The 18,599-nt window shown below is 57.0% G+C and overlaps 3 protein-coding genes across 11 annotated transcripts; 1 reads left to right on the forward strand and 2 right to left on the reverse strand.

The window, feature by feature from the left end:
- Positions 1 to 450: 450 nt before the first annotated feature.
- On the reverse strand, positions 451 to 5,679 carry ACY1 (aminoacylase 1). Of its 2 annotated transcripts, none has more exons than XM_082638614.1 (15): positions 5,659 to 5,679; positions 4,903 to 5,018; positions 4,167 to 4,231; positions 3,972 to 4,076; positions 3,529 to 3,623; positions 3,167 to 3,243; positions 2,992 to 3,081; positions 2,828 to 2,884; positions 2,411 to 2,484; positions 2,278 to 2,327; positions 2,013 to 2,157; positions 1,842 to 1,910; positions 981 to 1,060; positions 802 to 862; positions 451 to 719 (listed from the first exon to the last, which is right to left on the reverse strand). In XM_082638614.1, exons 2-15 carry the CDS (start codon positions 4,994 to 4,996, stop codon positions 555 to 557), a joined length of 1,227 nt encoding a protein of 408 aa, XP_082494740.1. In that variant the 5' UTR covers positions 4,997 to 5,018; positions 5,659 to 5,679; the 3' UTR covers positions 451 to 554. The 2 variants fall into 2 exon arrangements, with proteins under 2 accessions (XP_082494740.1, XP_082494739.1); XM_082638613.1 differs by lacking the exon at positions 5,659 to 5,679 and adding an exon at positions 5,426 to 5,605.
- Positions 5,680 to 5,780: 101 nt separating this feature from the next.
- ABHD14A (abhydrolase domain containing 14A) lies at positions 5,781 to 16,853 on the reverse strand. Of its 8 annotated transcripts, none has more exons than XM_082638626.1 (8): positions 16,717 to 16,853; positions 13,735 to 13,995; positions 12,348 to 12,680; positions 11,489 to 11,621; positions 9,852 to 10,063; positions 9,576 to 9,691; positions 8,210 to 8,445; positions 5,781 to 7,640 (listed from the first exon to the last, which is right to left on the reverse strand). In XM_082638626.1, exons 4-8 carry the CDS (start codon positions 11,498 to 11,500, stop codon positions 7,596 to 7,598), a joined length of 621 nt encoding a protein of 206 aa, XP_082494752.1. In that variant the 5' UTR covers positions 11,501 to 11,621; positions 12,348 to 12,680; positions 13,735 to 13,995; positions 16,717 to 16,853; the 3' UTR covers positions 5,781 to 7,595. The 8 variants fall into 8 exon arrangements, with proteins under 8 accessions (XP_082494752.1, XP_082494747.1, XP_082494751.1 ...); XM_082638621.1 differs by lacking the exon at positions 5,781 to 7,640 and adding an exon at positions 7,648 to 7,997 and having other exon boundaries at positions 11,489 to 11,598; XM_082638625.1 differs by lacking the exons at positions 5,781 to 7,640; positions 16,717 to 16,853 and adding an exon at positions 7,648 to 7,997 and having other exon boundaries at positions 11,489 to 11,598; positions 13,740 to 13,862.
- Positions 12,687 to 17,694, forward strand: ABHD14B (abhydrolase domain containing 14B). Its single transcript, XM_082638619.1, has 4 exons — positions 12,687 to 13,590; positions 14,519 to 14,754; positions 15,992 to 16,233; positions 16,597 to 17,694. The coding sequence occupies exons 1-4, from the start codon at positions 13,313 to 13,315 to the stop codon at positions 16,774 to 16,776; spliced, it is 936 nt and encodes a 311-aa protein (XP_082494745.1). The 5' UTR covers positions 12,687 to 13,312; the 3' UTR covers positions 16,777 to 17,694.
- The last annotated feature ends 905 nt before the right edge of the window (positions 17,695 to 18,599 follow it).

Genomic DNA, 18,599 nt, shown 5'->3' on the forward strand with positions numbered 1-18,599 from the left:
AGAGAAAAACCCCAAACATCCCTGTCAGGTGTTAAAGCTTACCCAGAAGAAAGGGGAGGACCCAGAAGAATTCTGCACTCTGGCCTGGGGAGTTCTAGGTTCCTAGCGTGCCTGGCCAGCATTCACTGCTCTGAGTTGTACAGTCCCCCAAGTGCTAGGGCTCCTGGGAGGCCAAGCAGTGGTGGCAATGCCTTACTTGCATGACTGCTGTATTCTTTGCCCCTTGGATCAGGTGCTTCACCAGCAAGAGTCTTAGCCCTCAGAGCAGCCAGTGAAGCACTGTTCCTGGTCACACTAGATCTTCATCTGTAGTCCAACTTTGGGCACTGGGGAAGCTCAAAGAGTTCTTATGCTGGGGCAACAGGTGCGACCCATGGTGTATGATCCCTCATCTCTGAAGTAGATGTTACTACTATCTTTGAAACCCTGCTCCATGAACATCCTTGCTGTTAGTACTTCAGAAGTGGTCCCTGTCCACACAGACTTTATTGTTGGGCAGGGGGGGAAGAAGCGTCCTTGGCACTGATCGGGGTGGAGGTTGGAGAGCACAGGGCTCAGCTTTCGCTGGGCAGGGTGGGCACGCTGGCCAGGGCAGGCAGCAGCCGAGTGTATATGTCGATCCCACGGAGGAACACGGCCTCATGCAGCCGTTCATCGTGGTCGTGGAGCAGCACGGGTGTGTGGTTCATGGGTGAGAAGCCCAGAGCTGGGACCCCCACCTGCAGGGGGCGACAGGAGCCGTTAGGGGGAAGGCCAGCACCCAGGACCATTCCACTGCCCACCCTACTGCAAACAGCTCACCGCGCGAAGATAGCGACTGTCTGTGGCAGCGGGGAAGATCTCCGGCTCCAGGGTGAGGTTCCTGCAGAGGGAAGAACCTGGTGAATGTGGAGGCAGAGAGGGGAGAGGGCAAGGGAAGGGTTGAAGGAACAAAGGAAGGTGGGAGGGAAGGGGAGAGGGGGGCTGGCCAGTGTGCTCACATGTCCTTGCAGACCCCACTAAAAGCTGCCCACCAGGGGTCTGAATCATCAGTAGATGTCACTCGGGGCTCTGTCCATTTCTGTGGGGAGGAGGATGGCAGGATCAGGACAAGGCCTGGGCATCTTGCCCTGTTCTTCATAGGGTAGGCTGTGCCTGGCACAGGGCACACACCCACCTACCCAGACATCCAGCTGGCCGGTCCAGCAACAGGCCCTCTTTCAGTCTTTCAAAGGTCACAGGCCTGGGACCTTCTCTGCTCTCCACTTCCTGTCCATCCTCAGATCCTTCCCAAGTGCCCCTTCCTCAAGATGGCACTCTCAGACTGGTCAAATACTCCAATTACAGGTTCACAGTTATGAGGTCCCACCCTTTCCTGGACCACATGTGTTCACACTTATATAAAAGTAATACAGGGCTTCCCTGGTGGCGCAGTGGTTGAGAGTCCGCCTGCCGATGCAGGGGACACGGGATCGTGCCCCAGTCCGGGAAGATCCCACATGCCGCGGAGCCTGCGCCTCCGGAGCCCGTGCTCCGCAACGGGAGAGGCCACAACAGTGAGAGGCCCGCGTACCGCAAAAACAAAAACAAAAAAACATAATTTTTTGATTCATGTCTATTCCTCCCTTCATTGTGTAAGGACTATGAGGGCAAAAACGTGTCTAATTTCACTCCCTAGTATTCCCCAGCACCCAACAGTGGCCTACACAACTAACGCTTGTTGGTGAACAAAACATGTCTCTCACAGTTAAAGCCAGGATGTATGCAGGCACACCAAATGTACACTCCTACAGTGACACATGCAGCAAGCCCAGCCTCCCCAGCTCCTACAACTCCCCTGTTGTAGGTTCCCCAGTCCACACCTGAGCAAACTTGAAGGTGACCCCTTCGCCAGCTGCCTGGCACCAGCCCTGCAGCTGCTCCTCGAAAGCCTGTGAGAAGGGAGATGAGCTGACCCCTCAGGCTCTTCCTGAGCCTCTAGGACAGGGCTGAGGACCCAGGCTCCCTCCTCCAAACCCAGGTTGAGATGGCACCTTCGGGTCCACATCTGGTGCCACGCGGAAGTCAAAGCTGGCGCTCATAGTGGCAGGTACCACATTATAGGCTACACCGCCCTCTAGCTTAGTCAGGTTCACGGAGGTTACGGCCCCCTGCTTCAGTTGAGGGTCTGACTGCAGCCTGTGGTGGGGGGCAGGGGCAGCAGCAGCAAGGGGGAAGAACAGATAAAAAGGGGGCTCAGCCCCCCTCCTCTCCTGCATAGCCTCCCAGAGCCCCGTGCCCTTTCCCAGGCTGCCTCACCTCTGCCTCTCCTTCTCTCGAAAAGCCAGGATGGAGCTCACAACCTTGTGCTAGGAGAGTGTGAGGTTAGATGTGAGAGTGGCCCCAGGACAGCCTCGGGAACTCCCAAACTCCCTCCCCGTATGCCACACACCAGCTTCTCTGCTGCTGTGTCCTCAATGAATCGTGAGCCGTGGCCTGGCTTCCCGGTGCTTGTGACCTGTACCCCTGGGAGAGGCAGGGGGAAGGGGGTGTCTTCAGTATGGGGGAGGCTGGAAAAGCAACCAGCCCTGGGATGGGCCCGGGGTCTTCCCCTCATTCCAGGCTCCTCTGCCAGGTCTCTGCCCGCCTCAGAATGCACAGTGTAGAGCTGGTTTCTGCCCATGGTTAGGGCCTCCCTTCAGAAGCTTAGGAAAGAGATGCCCAGGTAGGAAGGGGCTGGGAGGCAGAGGCCCTGGGTTCAAGGCCTACTCAGGCCCCAACTTGCTGTGGAACCCTTGGCGGGCCCCTGCCCCTTCTGGCCCAGTCTCCCATCTGCACAATGACTCCCAATGTCCAAATGCATACTCACACCAGGGGCTCCGCTCACTGTAAAAGACAGTGAAGGCGTCAGTGGGGTTGGCCAGGCCTGAGGAGGAAAAGGTTGGCCAGGCCTGAGAGGGTGGAGTGGCCCAGCCCCCACTAGCAGCCTCCCTATCCCCTGCTGGCCACTCAGTGTCCTGCCACCCTGCTCACCCTCATCCAGGGCGAAGCCAGCTCTCAGGGCCTGGAACTCGGGCCGCTTCACAAACAGCTCCATGCCTTGGTGACCCCCAATCTCCTCATCTGTAAAAGCAGCAGGAATGTGAGATAGGGGGTGCCCCAACACTCTCCCCACCCCTGAAGGTGCCCCTCCTCAAGCCACTCCTACCTGGCACAAAGGTCATGTGGATGGTTCTGGGGAAATGGTGGCCCTCAACCTTCAGCCTCCTCACAGCCTCCAGGTACCTGAGGGGCAGTGAGAGGGTGTAAGCCAGGTGCTGGGGGGGAGCCATCAGATGCTTGAGCAGGCAGGCTGCAGCCTTGGGCCCTGCTCTGCCACAGCCTAGCAGGTGACTCCAGAAAGTCTCTGTCCCTGTCTCCCCATCCATGCAATGGTCATAGCAGGAATTCCCACCCAAGGTAAGGGGTCAAGGGTCAAGATGTTCCTTGGCCTTGACATTCTCCAATCACACCTGGGTCCTGGGTCAATCCAACGGGCCAGTGGGGAAACTGGGAATGAAGGACACTCACTGGATGCTGACACACTTCATGTCCTGGGCACCCCTGCCATAGATGTAGCCGTCAGCATCCTTGAAGGCTTCAAAGGGGTCATGACTCCAATGTTCCTGGGGGCAGGGGCAGGAAGAGGGACCCAAGCACCAAATGTAGTCGTTAATCCACTCTGCTCAACTGTGGACCTGCCCAGGGAGCAGGTGCCCTAGGAGCCCACGTAGGGCTGAAGAGGGCAGCTGACAGCCATCCCTCATCTCTGCCTCCCACCTCCACCACCCTCCTCTCGCCTACCCCACCCCTGGCATGGAATGGCTACTGGGCAGAGGCTGCTTGATTGAGTGGAGTAATGCTCTATGAGGTCGAATCAGTGCCAGGACCAGCATCGTGAGATCCCTGCAGTCGAATGGGGGATCTGTACCATCTTTGTCCCCAAGCGTGTTCCACTCCCTACACCCCCACACCTTGAAGACAGGCACCACATCGGTGTGGGAGTTGAGCAAGAGGGAAGAGAGTCTGGGGTTGGTGCCTGGCCAGGTCAGCACAGTCACCACACGGCCAGCTGCCACCTGGAGAGGGCCAGGAGGAGGGGTCATCAGTGCACGGTGAGGAGCTGCCCCAGGCCCACCTCCCCTACCCATGCAGGGCCACAGGCTCACCTCCACTTTCTGACAGCCCAGGCCCAGTTGGCAGGCTCTCTCCTCAAGGAAGGCCACGGCAGCCCCTGGGGACACAGAGAGCCTTGCTGCTGCTTCTGCCTCCCCACACCTCCCATGGGCCCAGGCAGAGCTGGGGGTACATCCAGAGAAGGGAGCAGACCCCTGCCTCAACACAATTCCACATCCGTCAGAGACATCTGCATCGCTGTCCCAAGGAAGAAGACATTTTTGGCCAGTGACCCTTTGTGGAAGGCCAGGTGGGAAGTCCAGAGTGAGAAGCAGGTGTCATTGTTACCTTCCTTAAAGATGGGGAAACTGGCGCGGAGACATGAGGCTCACCCACCGTCTCCCAGCTGGTAAATCACAGAGCAGGGATTTGGATTGGACCCCGGTACACAGTTCTCAGCCACCAAGCCTGATTCCCCGAAGGTCTGTGGCCTTTGTTCAGCCCCAGTAGCCTTCCGGGGGCCTCTTCTTCCCTTCCCCAACCCCAAGTGCTGGAGAGTGAGGTGAAGCTGTTCCCTATTTAACTGCCAGTTGTAACTTTTGGAGCAGCACAGCCTGGAGGGGATGCTGAGCAGTCTGCTGACCTAGGGAACGGCTTAGAGGAATGGAGGCGCCATTTGAGGCAGCAGATTAGCCTCAGCTGGGTGACAAGGGTTGCCGCCTGGGTTAGAGCACAGTCCCCGCCCCCGATACCCCACCACAGGTCCTCCTGGAACCGCCGCGTTCTCACCGTAGTCGGGCTCGGGCTGGACGGTGCGGATGCGCAGGTACTGACGGAAGAGCGTCACGGATGGGTGCTCGCCCTCACGACGCTTGCTGGCCATGGCGCTGCCCTGTCGTGGTGAGCTAGGGGCAAAGCGAGTGGCTACCTACCCTTCCCCGCCGCTGGGGCTGGTGGGCTCCATTTACACGCAGTCCCTCCCCAGGGCGGTTCCCCGGCCGCCCCGCAGGGAGAGAACACCTTGTTTCGGAGCCCCCAGTTACAGAGCCCCCCATTCTGTTTCAGGCGCTGTGCTGGCCACTTTCAACACTTTCCTTATTTAATCCCTCAAGTAACCCCATGAAGTTCGTGCCTCTGAAAGCCCACATTACAGAGGAAAACGCTAAGAGAGATTCAGAGACACCTAGAAAGTAGCTGAGCCACGTTTGAACCCAGACATTGACTCCCCCCGCCCTCAAAAATATTCTCCCAGCTGCCCGGATTTCAGGTCAGGGAGCCCCAGATCCCTCTACCCCTCTCCACGGCCCCCCACCTCGCTCTCTGCCGGTCTTAGGCCCGCGCTCCCCTCTCGGCGTCCGCCCTGGGCTGTGGGCGGGGCTCCGAGTCCTGCGAGGTCTCCGGATCAGAACTGCCGCGGTCCGCCCACCACGTGCCCGGACCTCGCAGGGCGGGACCGAAGACTGTGAATCAGGGCCGTCCCAATCTCTAAGGCCCAGTGAGCGTGGGCGTCTCCGCCAGCCAGTGGTTCCAGCCTCCGCCACTTACATGAGGCTGGGATTCAGGCGCCCACCCCGGGGCAGCTGCCTCCGCCGCCGGCTCCGCCCTGCAGCCGACTGCGAGCTACAGGCTGGCCCGCCCCCGCAGGCCCCGCCCTTGGCCCTGGGCAGCGGGCCCCACCCCCTGCAACCTCCCGATTGGGCCAGAAGGGAGGAAGGCGGGCACTGACCGGAAACTTCGCAGCTACCCCCCTGAGCGCCTCCTCGCTCTCAGAGTACAGCTTTGAAAAGTCCTGCTGGGCCTGGCCCCGGCCTGTTCCACCCCCACCTCCCGGGAGTCTTGGACTTCTCCCCTCCTCACGCCTCAGCTCCACGGGGGCGGCCTCCCTGACTGCCTCAATGCGCCCTGTGTGGAGAGGTTATTGGTTAATATCTGTGAGCTCCAAGAGGCTGGTCCATGTACCCGCAGGATTCTGTCCCTGGCAGGGCACAGAACAGACGGACAGCGTGCCAGGAACGAAGGATAAATGAACGGATGGGCGCATGTGTGATCGCACCACTGTGTAGGCAAATCTGTGTATCAGTGGGTGACTGTGTATGACAATGTGAGTGTGAGATGGTGGTTGGGTGTGACAGAGGATGGCACGATGAGAGGATGTAATCGTGACGCTGTATGACAGAATGAGGTGGGAAACTGCACAAAAGCATACGTGTGGCACCTTCTTGGCTGACCCTGTGCCAGGCTCCCTGGCTCTTCTGCAGCCACTGGAGAGGGAAGATAAAGAGGCACAGGTGTTCCACTGGCCACCCACAGGCTGCACACAGTTGTAGCTGCCCATTTGTGTGTCCGGCTCTCCTTTGTACTCTCAGCCAGTTCTGCCCTCTGTTCCAGGGGCTGAATCAGCTTGGGGAGGGGTGGGGTTGAAGACTTCAACCTCTGGGCACAGAGGAGGCAGGCTGGCAGGGTAGGGTAGGGTCCATCCAACCGTCGTGAGGTTTAAGTCAGACTGCTGACCCACAGATTCCCAGGGGCAAGCAGGCTTGGTGGTTCACCAACAATGCTATTGTTGGGGCCCAGGGCAGGCCATCCCAAAGTGTGCCTCAGTGGCACATTGATTATTTTGAATTAAAGTCACTTGAGAAATGTCCAATGCAAGAGAGACATTCTGACCCTCCTTTCTGTCTCCCTGAAAACAAGAAATAAATCTCTATGCGAAAGGTACACTCCCTGCATCTGGAGGTAGGACACCCTGATTTCCAGAGATAGGAAATTCAGGCTGAGAAGCCTGTATAAACAAACCTTGTTAATTCTTTAATTTACTACCCCCAAGCCCACTGTTTAGATTCTTTGCTAATTGAGCAGCCAAAATATGCTTCTTTGTCCTGTCAAATCCTCACAAATTTATTCTTTGTCTAAAAAGTATAAAAGCTGCCTGCTCTGGCCACTTCTTAGGTCCCATTTCTATGAGACCTCCTTGCACATGATTAAAATTTCTTTTTCTCCTATTAATCTGTTTTGTGTCAATTTTATTGTTAGTCCAGCCAAAAACTCAAGAGGGGTAGAGGGGGAAATTTCCCTCTTCCCAATACTGTGTTACTTGTTAAACCACATTCTCCACCCCACCTTTACAAATCTTGCTCCCTTCGGCCATAGGTCCTCTATTCCTGACTCACTCAACTCAGCCACTAGACCCTGGATTTCCCACCAATCCCAGTGGTCATTCAGCAGTAGTAACACCCCCTCTCCATGACACTCCCACGCCGCCAGCCCAGTAGGGCCAAGTGCTCTGCTTAACCAGACTCAATCCTAAAACCACTTTCTGAGCTAGATGTTACCATCATGCCCATTTTACAGATAAGGAAACTGAGTCAGAGTAGCCACTCAGCAGCCATCTAGTAAGTAACACATGTCCTTAGCCTTCCCAGGCTGTTGGAGCAATCCTTCCAGCTCTCAGTCCCAAAGCAGCCCCAGACTTGCCTCCAGCTCTAATCCCAGCTGCAGCAACGCCAGGAAACAGGACCTGTCACTCCCTAGGAATAACAAAAATGCTTTTTTTTATTGTGCCTCTGAGATGAAATGAGAGGTCCTGACTGGGCCTAGCCCTCTGGCCTCTGCCCTCCAACCCCAGGGGCTGCCTCCCTGGTGGGGACTGGTCCAGATCCTCCAAGCTCAGGCCAGGCCTGGGGCCTGGACAGTGGGTGAGCTCAAGGCAGATGGTCAAGGAAGGCAAGGAGGACGAGGTGGAAGTCTTGTGGTTTGTGGAGGTAGCAGGCATGGCCTGCATCGCGCAGCTTCACCACAGAGTGGTTAGGCAGGTGGCGGAGCTGCCGCAGTGACTCCCAAGCCAGGATGCGGTCCAGCTCCCCATACAGGATGAGAGTCGGGGTCTGCAGGGCAAGGCAAGGGGCTGTGATCCTGGGGCCTGATGGGGACTGGCCCTCAAGCCACCTCCTTAGGAAATCTTCCCTATACACCCCATCTCTCCCATCCAGATCAAGGATGGGGCCATGTGTCCTCCAAGTAAGACCTGAGGCCTTTCCCCCCATGACTTGAGCCAGGGACAGGAAGCCAGGACTTTTGGAGACCCTCTTCCCAGTACCTTCACGGCCTGGAATTGTTCTTGGGTGTAGTTCTGGGTGGACGCAGGTGCAATGGGCACGAATCCATGCAGCTGGTGGTGGCCTTGCATCAGGAAGGGCAGGGCATAGCAGCCACTCAGTGAAGGGCTCACCAACACGACATTCTGCACCTCTAGGTCCTGCAGCACTCGCTCCAACAGCTGTGCCCGCCCTGCCTCTGTGCTTGCCTCCTTCGAAGGTGCCGAGTTCCCAAAACCTGGGAACAGCAGAAGGCACCAGCTGAGGGAGGCTGGGAAGGAGGTCAGGACTTCCTGCCCACCATAGTGGGGGAAAGAGATAGGAGGGCAGTGGCATATAGCATCTGCTACCCCAAACTTCCTAGACGTTATTTTTGTACTGTGATAGGGCTGCTAGAAAACCATCTTTCATTCATCATGTTGGCAAAACTAAAAAGACTGATAATACAGTGTTAAGGAAGATGTGGAAAAATGGACACTTTTGTACATGACTGGAGGGTAAATCCACACAGCATTTTTGGAGGGTAAGATAATATTAGCCAAAAAACTTTAAATGGGTGTCCTTCGACCCATCAACTGGCCTTGATGGCTACCCTACAGAAATTATTGCCCACATGCTCAAAGAAGCATGTCCAAAGATGCTTCAGCTTCCTTACTTGAGCATTTCAACTGACACTGAAAACTCTAAAGCAGGCTACACAGCCACCAGTCGAGGAGTGGCCAGACAAAACCTGTTCATCCCTCTGATGGCACACACTATGGAGAGGGAGGGTCACAGTGCCTGGCATGACCCATGAGACATGGTAGAGGAGAAGAAAACTAGGCTGCAGATAGATTCACTAAGCTGGCAGGACACCAGTCATGTTTACAGCCCCCACCAAACAACCCTGTATCTCTAGGTATGGAAACGCCCAAAGAGGGCCTGGCACCCTCAAACTGCTTAGAGAAGTGAGGGAGAGAAACATGGCATGGGTCTCTGAGGGCATCACTCTTGGTTGATTTTTTAATGACAAGAATAATAGCAAAAATCATTTGTATAGCTGAAAAAACAAAAAGCTACCTAGTTTGTCATAAAAAGGACAGTGAGATCTCCCCATGCAATCGCTTGTGAGGCAGGTCATGTTGCTAACTGCTCTGTGACATGCAACAATCCACACTGTAATTTTCAAGGTAGAAAATAAAAAACACAGAGCTTTTCGTGTTGACACTTTGTGTTGTGACTTGTCACTGCTTGTTCAGACACTGGGGTCCAGATGCTCCCCAGCCACATCTTAGGGCTTTCCTACCCCTCCAGTTCTCCCCTCTGGCATGCTGTCCCCATGTCCCTGCTGCACGTTACCTCCTTAGACCCAGGGGTGGGAGCTCTCACCTGGGAGGTCAAGGGCCACGGCCCGGTAGCCCCTCTGCGCCAGCAGCTGCAGTGTGCCCAGCTGCTCCCATGTCCGGGAGTTAAAGGCCTTTCCATGGAGCAGCAGCACATCCACCCTGTGGGCACACAGGGGAGTGTGTGTTCTGGGGGTTCTTTCTTCCCAGGCTTCTCCCACTGCCCTCCCAGGCCCTGAGCACTTTGAGCTGAGCTGGGGGACCCACACAGGGACTCCCCTTGGGCCTAGTCCTTCCACTACACCCTGGGGTCAGCACCCACCTGCGGGCCCGGTGAAGTGGGAGCACCTCGCGGTAAAAAATGGGGGAGCTGCCAGGGGTGAGACCAGCCAGGATCGTGACATTGGGGTCTCCCCAGAGCCAGGAGGTCTGCTCAGGGGGTCCTGGCAGCCCCACATACAGTAGCAGCATGAACAGCAGGCCCAGGCCCAGCAGGGCGACCTGGGACCGGGTCATGGAGGTCTGTACCACAGTCTGGAGGAGGAGAGGAGAGGGAGAAGAGGGTAGGGCTGAGCCCCCGCAAGGTCCCCTGGACCCCATTCTCAAATCCCACCCAGGAGCTCCCGGCAGAGGAAAAGCTCAGCCCTTGCCCTTTCCTCTGCTCCGGGCAAGGATCTGAGGGTTCACACCCAACTACTCCACATGCCAGGGCAAGGGCTCAGATACCCCAAAGCGTGAGGAGCATCTGAGATGTCCCCCTGGCATCAGTGGCCACCATCATCCTTGTGCCAGCTAAAACCACTTCCATTCATCAAGTATTTATGATAGCCAGGCCCTGTGCTTGGCCCTTCACATGTAATGACTCATGAACCCACACAAAAACACTAGGGAGCAGGTATTATAGGTCTCTTATAAATGAGGAAACTGAAGCTCAGAGAGGTAAATTCTCTTACCCAAAGTGCAGAGTAGCAAGCAGGGGAACTGGGACTTGAGCCCAGGGCTGGGCTACTAACCACCAGGCCACACTCAATTTGCCAAGGAGGAAACCAAGGCTGTGAGGTGACGGATGAACTGGTGGACAGAGTGCTGAGAGTCATCAAAGGTGAAAGACATCAAAGATTAAAGCGATGTCCCACTGAGGGCATGTTTTGAAATGGTCCTTTTTATCACACTGCGTATAATAATGCTAAAATCAGAATGTGTTTTACCATTGATGGGAATATTTAATGCTCTACCCCAGCTGATATTAAGTGGGAAGAGAGCTCATGGAGAATATCCTTGATGGAGGAAATGCCTAGGCATGAGGGGGCTAGGGAGAAGCATGGCACATCTAGAAGTGGAAAGGGAGGCATGGAGGCTGGAGAGACAAATGCCTCCCACCCCCAGCTTCACACCAAATGACCTGCTTCGTGGACTCCTCTAGTCTGAGTCCTTTGCCAGCCCAGAAGACAGACCTCAGTACCCAGGACCCAGACAGAGCACTTAGCCCTGCCTTTGAGACTCTGCTCTTCCAATTCCTGGCTGTGTGCCTTGTTTGTCAGTAAAATGGGGAGGATAACCTGACGGCTGCCCTCCCAAGACTCCTGTGAGATTTCGGTAATACAGTGGACCTGACCAGGGGCTGTCTTATCATTTCTTGGGTCTAGGGTGAGCAGGCCTGCCTTGTTTCCAGATTCCAGTAAACAGGTCTTTATTGAGTGTCAGCTGGGCGCTGGCCGGAGTTCAGGGCTGGGGAATCACCTTGGACCCCTCCACCCCCCACCTCTCCTGGAACGAGAAGGCTTGTTTCCCAAGCCCCCACCCCCAGGCTCAAGGGTCAGGTGGTGACTGGGCAGTGGCAGCCCCTCTGGGGCTGATGGAGGACCAGGTGCTGAGTGGAGGAAAAGCACGCTCCTCTCTTCTTTCTGACCACGACCAGCCTCGGACGCAAGCCTCCAACGCGGCAGCCTAGGTTCCCACCAGGCAGAGCATCCGCGCTGAACCTCTCCTCTGGTGGGCCTGGTGCCCTGGGGCACCTCTCCAGGTAGGGAGGGACGGGACTTCAGCCGTTGCTATGGCAACCCAGGCAGCTGGAGCATAGACAACAGTACTGCTACAGATATGGGGGGAGGGGAGGGAGGCACTGTACCCGCGTTAGGTCCTTGGCATACGCGTCGACAATGACACACAGGTGTACAAACATGCACACAAACTCTTGTCCCCAAACGCTTTTCCTTTGTACAAGCTATTCCCTGCACGTACACGCAGCCTCCTTGCACACGCACGGGCCTCTGCATAATCGATACCTTGAAACACCCTCAAAGTCACGCACACATTCAGCTATCAGGAAGGCAGAGGGACAGGTAGACACACAAACGCTTTCAAAACCATATGCAGACCCTCATATTTCAAGCACCCAGTCATACACACAACCCCAGAACTACACACGCACAGGCAGACGGACACCCAAACACAGACCCTCAGAAATACAGACACACAGGTAGATATACACCCTTAAAATCACACGCACACAGAAATTCACACAGTAGACATACACAGACACAAGCGGGCAGACAGGCTGACATAATACCCCCAACACAGGCACATAGAAACACCGATACAACACACACACACACATACACGTACACCCAGACCCCCAAGAACACACGCTGACAAACGCGCGGGCGCGCACACTTGACACACGAACACAAACATACTCGCTGCCCCAGCACGGGCCCCTCCCAGCAGGACTCTGTCCCAGGGCTCCTGGGGCAAGGGGCGGGGCAAGGATGGCCCGCCCCCGGGCACCCTACTGGCCTCACTCCCCGGGGACACTCACCGGGGCCGACAGGGATGACGGGGTCTGCCACCGCGGGGCGGGCTCCGCTCAGGCGCAACCGGAGCCAAACAGCCCCTAGATGTTGGTGCTGCCTCAGCCTCCGCCTCTCTGCGGGCGGCTGCGAGCCTCCGCGCGCCTGCGCAGTCCGCGGTCTCGGGTCCACGCCTACCAGCCGAGCTGGAGGGGGCACTGGGGGCGGCGCCCCAAAGCACAGAGGCTCGGCGCCCCCGTCCCCCCGTTCTGATTTTCCGTATTGTTTTCGGCCTGAGAGCCGGGGCAGAGCCAGTCGACTTCTTCCCACCAGCACGTCTCCACCCCTGCTCAGTCTCCGGTCTGTACAGCAGGGTTAAGGATAAGGGTTGTCTTAAGGACCACATAGGGTTGTCACCACCACAGAGGCCTGTCTTAAGGACTGAAGGATCGGTCAATCCTTAGAACAGTGTCTGGCGCGGAAGCCTCGCTGCGTAACTGACAGATATTAGTATTGTTATGCAGCAGCCCCAGGTCTCTGGCCATCCACTTCCCTGACCCCTGCAAATACACACGCGCTCGAGCACTCGGTCAGAGAACTGGGTGGCCTCTAGGCTCCTTCACGTCTCTATATGTCACCTATCCAGGTTGGTGACATGTGACCAACATCTGATCTGTCCCTGGCCTGTGTGGGCAGACCTGGAAAAGGGAGGCTGCACGGAACACGCAGCATTCACTCCTTATTAGCACTCTGTGAGGTAGGCAACATCACAGCCATTCTACAGGCAAGGAAATAGGCTCGGAGGCGTTGGGAAAACGATCAAGGCTGGGCATTGGCAAAGCTTCGCATTCAAACCTGTCAGGCCTCAGCCACATGCCAGACTGACGACTCTGGGTTTGGGCAGCCCAGGCTGGGGATGAGGGGGTGGGGAGGAAGGGGGAGGGAACAGGAAGGATGAGACCCTAAAGGAACCCTCCTTCTCAAGCCACACCATATGCATGTGGAGCAGGTCGCTGAAGGTCTCGGGGCCGGACACTGTCCGGTGCTTGGGGCACGTGGGGCCGAGGGGCGTGGGGAAACTGAGACAGCTGTGAGAAGGATGGGTCTAAGAGCACCCGTCGGCCCTGGGACGGCTTGTGGCCACAAGCGGGCGCCCCGGAGCACGGCCAGGGCCGCGCCCTCCGGCGGGCCACATCCCTGCTTCCCCGCCCCGGGCCACAGCCGCCTGCACTCGCCCGCCTCCTATCTGCGAGAGCCCACGCAGTTCCCCAGGTACCTGCGCTGCGCCCCCCAACCCTCTCTTCCTCTCTCCAGTTAGAACCCACCCCCACCTACCCCAAGTTTCTCCTCTGCCCATCTCGGTTCCCCAGACCCCCTTCCTCGGGTCTGCCCCCACCCCCTCTGCATGCACCCTACCAGACCCTGCGATCCACAACGAAGGTCCTCGGAGGGGACAGAGTGAGCGGTGGCAGCGCCGGTGACCGCGCCCCTGGCCGCGGCGTCAGTGCGTTGGGCCCCAGCGGGCAGCGCGCTGAGCACCTCGCTTCCCTCGCCAGCCGGAACTTCAAATCCTTTCCCTGCTCAGCGCTCCGGTTTCCGGCTCCGGAAAACAGATTTTTTTACTCTAACCCCTATCCTCTTCGGCCTGCGATGCCAAGCTACAACCTATAACAGTGCCTGGAAGAGGAAAATGTCGAAAAGCAAAATAGTCAGTTACTTACTGTTGATTGCTGTTGATACATTTACTATGCTTACTATGTGCTAGGCACTGGCGAGTGTTTTACATGCCTGGCCTCGTTTAATCCTATCAGCCACCTAGGAGCTAGTACTATTGTATTATCCCCATTCATAGAAAAGGATAATAACAATGGGAACAATAATTGTAATGGGAGACCCATGTATTAAGTTCCTTCCAAAGGCAGACACCATCAATTATCAATTCCTTTTCTTTTTTTTTTAACTCATAAATTCTTGAGGTAGGCTTTAATGTCCCATATTTCAGATGAGGAAACCAAGGCAATTAGGTAGTGGTAGATGCAGAAATAACACCTATGTCTTCCTCACCCCAAAGCATGTTCCTAGAGTTTTGGGAGCCTCCTTGATGCTCCAGGAGGGACCCCTGCCCTGTCTGTGGCAGCCTCCCTGCTCCACCTGGGCAAGGTGTTCTGTGGCTTCTCATCAGCCTGGCCTTGAACCACAGGTGCTTCACCAGCACAGCAGGAGGTATGGCGGGCGTGGAGCAGCACGAGGGCACCATCCAGGTGCAGGGCCAGAGCCTCTTTATCCGAGAGGCTCATCCGGGCAGTAGGCAGGCCACCCGCTTCTCCGTGCTGCTGTTGCATGGCATACGCTTCTCCTCTGAGACCTGGCAGAACCTGGGCACGCTGCACAGGCTGGCCCAGGCTGGCTACTGGGCTGTGGCCATTGACCTGCCAGGTAACTCCAGGGAAGGCTTCTGGACAGGGGTTGTGGGAGCCTCACTGGGGACCCAGGGCTGGGGGCTGGGAGGACCTAGCCAGGCTGACTCCTGAGCTAGACAAGGCAGAGTGCACACTACAAGGGCCTTCGAGCTTCTCTAGTCCATCCAGATGTGGTCTGGACACTGCCCAGCTGCTTCTAACTGTGTTGCCCGGGGCAGTGTCTCAGTGTCTCTGCTTCTGTTTCCTCATATGTAATGGGAGATAACCACACTCATTCTGGGGTTTGGCTCTAATGAGAATGGAATGAGATTATCCATGTGAGTATGTGGCCAGTACCTAACACATAATAATCGATGCTCAGTCAATTGGAAGTAAAATATTTTGAAAGAGCCGAAACCACAGGCTCTGTTGGAAGCCCTGAGGAGTGACACTGAGTCCCCTGGCACCTTTGGGGGTGGCTAAGCCCCCAGTCATGATCCCACGTACAAAGCCCTAATTTAGGTCCTAAGGGAGGGAGGAGCAGCACAAGACTGCCAGTCATAACCTCAACTGGCGGGCCCCAGCCCATGGTGCCAAGTGTGAAGGTGGCAGCATGGCCAACCTGCTCCCCTCACTGGCTATGGCTGGTATGGTTTCAGTGCCCATGGGCAGGCCTCCAGGCCGGGACAGGATTGGTTCTGACAGTGGATTGGGCTGAGCTTCAAGGCCAAGGCCTTGAACTAATCCTTCTGCAGAAGGTAGAGACTGACTAATTGGAGGGAAGGGATGTGTGCAGAGCCAGCCCCTCATCCACTGCCCTGGAGGCATCTACCCTGCCAGCCCTGGGACAGGTGCCTTGAAGCAGTTAACTCAATTTTCACAACAATCTCAAATGGCAAACACTTTTGTTACCTCCTTTTAACAGATGGGGAAACTGAACAGTAGAGAGAGGGCTGAGGGGACTTTCCCAAGCTTACATAATCTATAGTGGACAATTGGGACTTGGATCTGGCCAAGCTGGGCTTCAGAGCCTGATTCTTTGAGGACGCTGTACTGGGGGAGATGGGCACAAACATGGAAGGAAATGCCTTATGCTTGCTACAGATATGACAGACCTAGGTTGCTGCTGTAGGAATAACTACAGCATGCAACACTGCTTGTTGCAGGAACCTGGCACAGAGGTTGACCTAGGAGGACTTCCTGGAGGGAGGGACCCTCTCTCCCCTGTTTTCCTACTCACTACCTTTGTCTCTCCCACACCTGAATCCCTGCAGGTCTGGGGCGATCCAAGGAAGCAACAGCTCCTGCCCCTGTTGGGGAGCTGGTCCCCAGCAGCTTTCTGGCAGCTGTGGTGGATGCCTTGGATATGAGCCCCCCAGTCGTGATCAGCCCATCGTTGAGTGGCATGTACTCCCTGCCGTTCCTCGTGGCCCCAGGCTCCCAGATCCGGGGCTATGTGCCAGTGGCCCCCATCTGCACTGACAAAATCAATGCTGCCGACTATGCCAGAGTGAAGGTACCCCTATGTGGGAGGCTGAGATGTCCCTGCCAGGAGCAAGGAACAGTCCATCCCGGGGCCCTGGGTACTGGGTAACCAAAGGGGTAGCTTCCGGAAGGAGTTGAACCACCAAACTCCGCCCTTTTGGTGTACTTGGCAGAAGATTACTGTGGCAAGCCCTGTGCTAAACTGTGTGCTGGGGCATACACAAATTCATGCCTCTCCAAACCATCCCTGCACTGGGCCAACCTGTCTCTCTCTGTCATTTGCGGTGACCCCAGGGAGAGACCGAAGTGATGGGGAGGGTTGGAGTTGATCTCTAGGAGGCTGGGGCTGGTGGAGCAGGTCCCTGTTGACTCTGCCTCCCTTTCCTTTCTCTAGACCTCGGTTCTTATCGTATATGGAGACCAGGACCCCATGGGTCAGACCAGCTTTGAGCACCTGAAGCAGCTGCCCAACCACCGGGTGTTGGTCATGGAGGGGGCGGGGCACCCCTGTTACCTTGACAAACCAGAGGAGTGGCATACAGCGCTGCTGGATTTCCTGCAGGAGCTAGCATGAGGCACAGCCCTGCTGATGGGGGTGGGCCACTTGCCTGCCTTGGGCTCTCTCTCACTCATTCTCTCTCCTTCTCTCCGTGGGCTCCTGCTCATCCTGCACATCCAACAGGTGTGTCTTTCTATCTGAGTTCTTTTAGGGTCTGTCTTTTCCTCTTCTTTCTCTTGCAGTGACAGACTGAAGAGGTGAAATCAAGAGAAAAAAATTCAGGAGTCAAGGGACATAATCTGGTGGAGGGTAATCCATTAGATGAGCTTCTCCTATAGGCTTTCCTGCTCCGCTTGCATTCCTTCCTCTGCTCTGCCCAGCCTCCCCCCCACCTCCCAGCTCCTCCTTTGGCTGCCCTGCAGGGCACAAACACCCCCTACCTTCACCTCTTAGGCCACAAATACATACATGCCTACATGCATGCATACACATTACAGTCATCTATGTTCCCAAATATGATCCTTCACTTGGGGGCAACCACACAGGTACATGCAACTCTGGGCTGATACGCACAGTCTCACAGCAGCTTTGCATTGCATGCACAGGCACACACGCATACTCTGTCCCCACACAAGCACTTGCACAGGCACATGCTGCCCTCTCCAACCATTCAGCACCCCATGGCTGGGAAGGTGGGGACACCATGAGGCTAGCCCTTGCAGGAGACCCTCTACCAAGCTTAGGGTGTGGCCAGCTTTGAACTTCACTCACCCACAGGTTGCAGCTGGCCCCCAGATCAGAAATGCCCACAAAAGGGAAGGGCCACCACTTCGACCCTCAGATCTCCCAGCTTTTCCACTTTCTTCTGGGTGCTCCTCAGCTCCCCAGGTTATTAGGCCTGGGTCTTCTCAGCCAAGCTAGTTTCCTGCTCTGAGCTTTGGGAGGTGGGGAGACAGAGATTGGAGGTCTGTGAAATAAAGTGATGCAATTAGACCCCGCAGGCTCTCGCTGTCTCCAGAGCGCCGCCCCTCCCCCGCCCCTTGGGACCGCCACTGCAGGCCCCTCCCCCACCCTGGCGGGACCAGATGGTCCCCCTGCCCTTTGTCCACCGGGCCAGATGGAGGGGAAGGGAGATTGGATTCCCCTCCCCACCCCCACACACCCAGGTGCCAAGAGACTCAGCTGTAGGGGGAGGTGGAGGTCAGTGGGACCAGGCTGAGCCGATTACGGAGGAGAGGGGGAGGTAGATTTGCGCCCCAGGGGGCGCGGCAGCCGGGGGTGCGGTGCGGGAAAGCGAGAGCTTGGGAACCGCCCAGCTCCTCCCCCTACTCTTACCCCTTCCCTAGTCGAGTACTCAACTGCGCCGCGTCCCTCGCGACCCTAGCCCAAAAAGGAATTCTGGGGGTAGCTCTGGGGGAATCACGGGGCGGGTGCACAGGGTCACACCGCTCACAGGCGCCTCCTCCAGCTGGTCCGGGAACCTGTCCTGGACGGACGAGGGCTTGGCCTCGCGGAAGCTGGGGGTGGCTGAGGGGTGCGGGGCTTGGTGGGCGAGAGCCCCGCGCGGGGATGGATGGCGCAGAAGCGAGGAGCGCCGGGAACCCGACCCGGCGGAGGGTCGAAACTTGAGCTCCGAGGGACCCGAGCCGGAGCGGGGCAGCGCGGGCGCTGGCGGCGGGGCCGAGGCCGAGCTGGGGGTGCAGGGGGCTCGGCAGAGTCACCGGGCGGGCGGCCCGGGACGGAAGGACCGGCTGGCCGAGAGCGAAGGGACTGGGAGCGGGGCGCAGGCGCGGGTGGCGCGGGAAGGACCGTGGCTGGGACCGCGCTTCAGGCCGGACCAACCCCCTCGCCCCCCACTCCCGGGGGCTGGAGGAGCCGCCGGGGTAGGGTCGCCCCAG

Source organism: Mesoplodon mirus, assembly GCF_964341445.2.
Source record: "Mesoplodon mirus genome assembly, chromosome: 12".
Lineage (NCBI taxonomy): Eukaryota > Metazoa > Chordata > Mammalia > Artiodactyla > Ziphiidae > Mesoplodon > Mesoplodon mirus.